This window comes from Condylura cristata, unplaced genomic scaffold (assembly GCF_000260355.1).
Source record: "Condylura cristata isolate star-nosed mole 26May11 unplaced genomic scaffold, ConCri1.0 scaffold00011, whole genome shotgun sequence".
Taxonomy (NCBI): Eukaryota; Metazoa; Chordata; class Mammalia; order Eulipotyphla; family Talpidae; genus Condylura; species Condylura cristata.
Window position 1 is genome coordinate 22,439,593 of NW_004567112.1, and position 6,328 is coordinate 22,445,920.

At 42.3% G+C, this 6,328-nt stretch overlaps 1 protein-coding gene across 2 annotated transcripts in view; it reads right to left on the reverse strand.

Annotated features, from left to right (window-relative positions):
- PDE6C (phosphodiesterase 6C, cGMP-specific, cone, alpha prime) overlaps nt 1-6,328 on the reverse strand; it is a 31,207-nt gene that overhangs the window by 21,417 nt on the left and 3,462 nt on the right. Inside the window, exons 2-4 of one of the 2 annotated variants that reach the window (XM_004680616.2) lie at nt 2,328-2,480; nt 2,135-2,224; nt 1,056-1,196 (exon numbers count right to left, since the gene is read on the reverse strand). In XM_004680616.2, the coding sequence (XP_004680673.1) occupies nt 1,056-1,196; nt 2,135-2,224; nt 2,328-2,480 (384 nt within the window). The remainder of the gene's footprint in view (nt 1-1,055; nt 1,197-2,134; nt 2,225-2,327; nt 2,481-6,328) is intronic. The other variant, XM_012723400.1, reaches the window with a different exon arrangement.

The following is a 6,328-nucleotide window of genomic DNA, read 5'->3' on the forward strand; positions in this document are numbered from 1 at the left end:
AAAAAAAAAAAAAAGTGTAGTGATCTGAGCAGATGCCTTACTAATGAAAATATAAGATGGTAGAGAAGCATATGAAAAGAAATGTCATGTGTCATCGGGGAAATGCAAATTAAAACAGCACACCTAATAGAATAGCTAAAATCCAAAATACTGACATCACCGACTGCTGGCAAATGTGAAGCAACAGGAACTCTTTCATTGCTGATAGAAATGCAAAATGATACAACCATTTCCAAAGAGATTCTGGCAGTTTCATGCAAATGTAAACAAAGCCTTACATTATGACCTAGCAATAGCTCTCTGTGGTAATTACCCAAATGCATTAAAAACTTATATCCACTCTAAATGTGCAGACAATGTTTACATAGCAGCTTTGTTCATAATTGCCAAAAACTGAAAGCAATCAAGATGTCCTTCAGCAGATGAGTGGATAAACAAACTGTGGTATACTCAGATTATGGAATGCTAATCAACAATAAAAAGAAGTGAACTATCAAGGCCATGATAAGACATGGAAGAAACTAAGTCCATAATCTAAGGGAAAGAGTCCAATCTGAAAAAGCTACATATTGTATGATCCAAACTATATAACATTTTAAAGGCAAAACTCTAAACTGTGGACTTTAATAATAATGTATCATTATTGATTCATCAAGTGAAATAGATGTATCACAATAATGAAAGATGTTATTATTATGGTATGAGAGGAGGAGAGGGATCCAAAATGAAGAGAATATTTATGGAATTTGTTGAACTTTCTGCTCATTTTTTTTGTAAATGTAAAATTGCTCCAAAAAGGCTATTAATTAGTATTTTAAGTAAAAAGGCTTGCAGAAGACATGCACACAGCTAGAAAGATTTAAGCTGTTTTTGTTTGTTTTTTACTCTAAAATGCACACTTTCCCTCTTCTGTCATACTTTTTGGCACTGAGTTTTATATATATCGTGGCTGATTATTTATAGAATGTATCCATTTTGTTAATGGAGCATCTTTCATATGATATGTATTTTATAGGTGATTTTAGGCAAGATCAGACACATAGAATAATGAGGACCTTTGCCTTGGTCATGTCCAGCAGTCCAATGGAGTATCGTTCACAGTTCAGGTAGGTTCTAACTGTGTATAGTGCTTTGTGAAACTGTCGTTCGACATCTGTAAGCTCTTCAAATATTTTATTGGCTGACCACATCAGGATCTGAAAATGGGCATTAAAAATAAAAGCAGTTAGAACAAAATAGACCATGAAAAGAGCATTAGTTCAAGAAAAGAAGGGGGTACATCCAATAAAATGGGTACAAACATGCAATTCCATTTTGCACATATCCATGTCAACAAACTTCTCAAATTCTTTGGGTGTGATGATGAGTAGAGTTTTGTAAGGATGTTGGTTTATCAAGGGGGATAAGCTGTGATTCATGACCAAATATTTTGACTTCAAGCTTCAAGGGACCTGAAATCTTTGGGCAGAGTGTCCAGTATCATTGACCCTTGCCAGATTCCTTCTAGCCTTCATGGGGAGAAAGCCACAAGCTTCCTTCTGTGCATCCTGAGCTTTAGAGGTGATCTCACCTGGACAGTTATGATAGGATCGGCCTTGAAAGCCCTCCATCCTGAGGACCTTCTTATCATTGCCGTTATGGGGAAACTGAGATCCAGATAGTGGGCCAGACTCAGGAACCCTGGCTCCCAACAATGTTCTTTATCCCTCTGGCTCAAGCAGGTGATCCCAAACCTCAGAGGAGTGCTTTGTCCCTCAAATTAATAGCTTTACTATGTACCAGGAACTTCTAAGAGCTTTATTTGATTTAATTCATCCAGTGGTCACTTAATAGTAACAACTATGTGGGGCAGGTATGATAAATATCGTCACTCACTCATCTATGAAAAAACTAAGGCTGCTCAGGGCACAGAGAGAATTCAAGCCAGTTGTACATGCAAGCAAGGGTCAGGGAGCTGAGCTGCAGAAGGACACCCTGACCTCTATGGATTGAACTTGGGGGTTCTACTCCATATGGCTGACTCCCCCACTCCCCCTTACATATACACACAGGAGAACAGGAGTCTGCGCTTGTTCCTTCTGGGTCCCTTTGTTCAAACAGGTCACCATGGAGTATCCATGCCACCTCCCCTTACCTGGCTTCTTCGGGTTTCAATACTGTAAAGGTAATTGGTGTGATGAAACTTTAGGATGATAGAAACAAAGTTGAGGTATTTGGAAAAGACCTATAGAAGATAGAGTGAAACAAATTAGTTATGATATTTTTCTTTGGGCTATACCTGGATAAATTCCCCAAGCCTTCAACTGGATACCCAGAGCTAGTGTTACCTCTTCATCCTGTTTGGAAAATGCAGGTGCATTTGTTTTGTTAAGGGCCATAACCACAGCAAGGACCTCCTTGCCCATCACAATTGGGGTTGCCAGCAGGTTCCTTGTGACATACCCTGTTTGCTTGTCCATGAAGTCAGAAAAGTGGCTATTCTGAAAGAGATAGCCACACATTCGTCAAGTCAGTACAGAAGCACAGGGTGGTAGATGTAGGAACGGCTGATCATCCTCTCTAGTCCACATCTTACTGATGGGCATCCAGGGCCCTAACACAGCGGGCCCCAGCAACTAGCCTCCCCATCCACATGCTGTGCTCCCAAGGGATGAAAATGCCTATTTCAGAATGAGGATTTCCCAGCTGAACTGTGGTCTATCTAGGGTCGGCTGAGGTTGGGCCAGGAGAAAGAGGTGGTGGCACAGGCGAGGAGAAAGGAGGTGTTCAGAAGAAGGGACATTATGGACGTGATGGACATTATGATGGACATGGTGTGTGCCTGGGAGGAGAGCACAGCTTTGTCACTGCTATATTTCAAAGAGTTCTTACTTTTATTGACACAAAAGTGCACTTGAAGCCAAAGAACCAGTATATCCTAATATAAAGAGCTAATAATCATGAAACATTTTCAAAGCTTGCCTACTTGAAAAAAATCAGCAGCTTTCACTTTTCTACTTTTTCCATTTTTCTTTCTAATGTCTATAGTACTTTATCACTTAACTGTATCTTATGAACTCCAGACCCATATATATAGGTGTGTTTACCTTCTAGATTCTTTTGCACTTGCTCAATGATCCCCTCAATGATCCTCTACCTGATTGCCTGCTTGTTGACCTGTTTATAGTATCCCCACTGCCAACAATGCTGCCCTGACTCATTCTTGGTTTGCTTTTTTGTTGTTGTTGTTGTTATTGTTTTTTAAAGATTTATTTATTTATTCATACAGAACTGGGGTACAGGCCAGAGATGTGGAGGGTGAGAGGATTCACCAGAGACAGAGTGGGGAGCAGAACAGGCAGATTAATGAAGTACACTGCTGAGGGGAGCAGCGGGCGGGTCAGGAGAGGTCTGCCTCGCCATGTGGATCTCCTCCAGGGCAGGCGGGAATCGAACTCATGTGGAAGTGGCTTAAGCTTCTTAGTGCTGTGCTTTAGCCCGCTGCGCCACCAGGGAGGGCCCTTGGTTTGCTTGTTTTTAAGGTGATGGATTTCCCAAAGCAAAAACCCCTTTCACTGGCTCGAAATGTATATGCACTTTCTAATACACAAGTCACATTTACAAAAGTTTGCGGTTCTTATTTCCACTGGGATGTGTGAGAAGCCCACCCCCTTACCACCACCAGGTATTTATCAGTGTTTTAATGTTGTTCCAAGCTAATGTCTTTCTTTCATTTTTTATTTACTTCTTTGAGGAAAAGGAGGTAGGTCTTCCCAAACAGAAGCCTAATGTAATAGATGCAAGAGAGGGTTCCAGTATGGTAACCACGGAAAAAGCTAGAGTTCACAAATGGAAGGGCTTGAGTAGATGGTCGAGGACAACCATTGTGTCACTAGCTGTAATTTAGAGGAATTACTCTTCATGGGGGTAGACACAGCCTTCCATGGGTCCTTGTGGCCTCCCTTTTGAGCCTGAATCTTCTTCAATTAAAACTGAACTTTCAGGACCCTCCCTGGTGGCGCAACGGGTTAAAGTACAGCGCTATGAAGCTATCTGTAGCCACTACAGCACAAGTTTGATCCCTGGCCAGGGAGGTGACCACATGGCACATTCATTCGCTGCTCCCCTCAGCAGTGTATTTCAGTTGATCTGCCTGTTCTGCTCTGCACTCTGTCTCTGGTGAGTCCTCTCACCACTCCTACACCTCTGGCCTATATCCCAGTTCTGTATGCATAAATAAATAAATCTTTTTTTTTTTTTTTTAAACTGAACTTTCAGCCTAATTCTGAGAGCCATTGGCCAAAATCAATGTGCTGTCCTTTTCCTCTCATAAGCCGCATTACTGTTTTTTCCCAGTTGATGGTGCATCTAAGGGTAGCACAGACTTCTGTTTAATTTCTAAAACTGAAAATATAAGAGTCCAAGGAAATGATGTGTGATTTCTAGGCCATAATTTCCATGAGGGAACAAGGAAGGGTTGAGTAGAGCTCAGAGCTCAGAGTTGATCTAGGAGCATTAGTTCCAAGTTATGCCTCAAAATCACTACAGATAAATACAGTAATAACTGAGCAGAATCTGTCTTCCCCAGGACTCTGTACTTTCCCATGGGAGAGCTCTACAATAGGTCCCTTCACACACACCCACACACACACACACACGATGGAAGATGCTTCTCTCTCCCCCTACCTCCTTCACTCTCAAGCCAGGATGTCTCCAGATTTCATTAGCTTCTTTCCTAATCCACTGCTTGCTTAGGCCAGTTTACATTCCATTTGCCTCCTGACCTAGTGCCATGTGGTCCCCTTTTCTACACAGCCTTCTTGGACACTAATCAGAATAATAATCAGGACACCAGAAATGTTTCCTTGGGATGGAGTCAGACAGCATCTCTGCTAACATAGAATGCAATTTCATTCTATAATAGATTCTAAAGACAGAAATAATCTTAAGATTCGCTCAATTAATTAAAGTTCAATTTATCAAGCTTGATAAAGTGGCTTATAAGCTTATAAGTAATGCTTGCTTATTATGTAACTAAAACACCAGAATAAAATATTGGTCAAATTCTGGGGAGGCAAGGGGAGACCTTCTAGTTTTTTTTATTTTCACTAGTTCAAATAATCCTTAATAATGTTTTCTTGAGTAAATGCAGAGTTTCCTTTATTTCTCTGAGTCACAGTCTCCCTGATAGCCCTGCTTCAAAGAAGTCATAGAAGGGACCAGAGACCATAGTTTAGAGCCACCACCACCTGCTCCCTCACTCAAACTGAGCATTTTACAATTCTGGCTAAAATCTGTTATCCCTGGAGATCAGGAATCAGAAAGAAAGAAGGGGGCTGGGAGCACCCTGTTAATTATTGAGAACTCAGGACTTCTCCTGAGCTTTTGTTTACCCACAATCAGGAGGAGAACCACTCACCGAATTAGTCAACAGCTTTCCCAACACAACAAAGAAATCATTAACTTGGAAAGGATATCTCTCAGTTTCCTGTTATTAAAAGTTTGGCTGTCTTTAACCTGCTTTAAAAACAGGCAATAATCACTGACCAGGTTTCGGCTGCCTGCCCCCAGCCCCTCAGCCCTCTTGGCCCTCTGGTTCTTTATCAGGTACCTTCTAGAACTGAGGTTCTTGAACATTTAATACATGCACATTTGGGCATCTCCATTTCTCAGGTGCAGAATGTCAGTCCGTCACAGTTACCTTGCCTCACACCTACATCTGTGCCTAGGTCCGTCTTACAATGCATGTCAAGGTGATTTTCCTGCAGCCAAGTAACTGTGGACTTCCTGGTTGTCCCTGACACCTCCTGTCTCTCTGGCCTTTGTCTCCTTACCTGGCAATGGGCAGCCCTTGCTCTCCCTCCCCCACACAGGGGCTAGTCTTCCCCTCTGCTACCTTTTGGGCGTAGAGTCTTTCTTGAGGAGCTAGGAAGACCTTGGGGCATGTGAGTGGGCAAGGCCTCCTGCATGTGCCCAGGTGGCTTCCCTGTTACCACCTTCATGCGCCCCCAAATAGTGAGCCTTTGGTTCTGCCCATTTGAATAGGTGTGAGAAACCCTCCCCTTACCTGCATGCTCTGCCACCAGCCAGAAAAGCTGTTTGTGGTCAGAGGCATAGTAAAAAGGCCCCAGAAGACTTGGGAAGTGGTCCTAGACCCACCATATGCTAGTTAATTGACCTGAGAAGATTCTTATATGTACAGGATGGAAATAAAAATAAGGTCCCTGCCTTCCATACAAGGAATCTTTGCCAGAATCAAGTGAGATTAAAAATGAGAGAATCGGGCCCTCCCTGGTGGCGCAGCGGTTTAAAGCACAGCACTGAGAAGCTAAAGCCACTTCAGCATGAG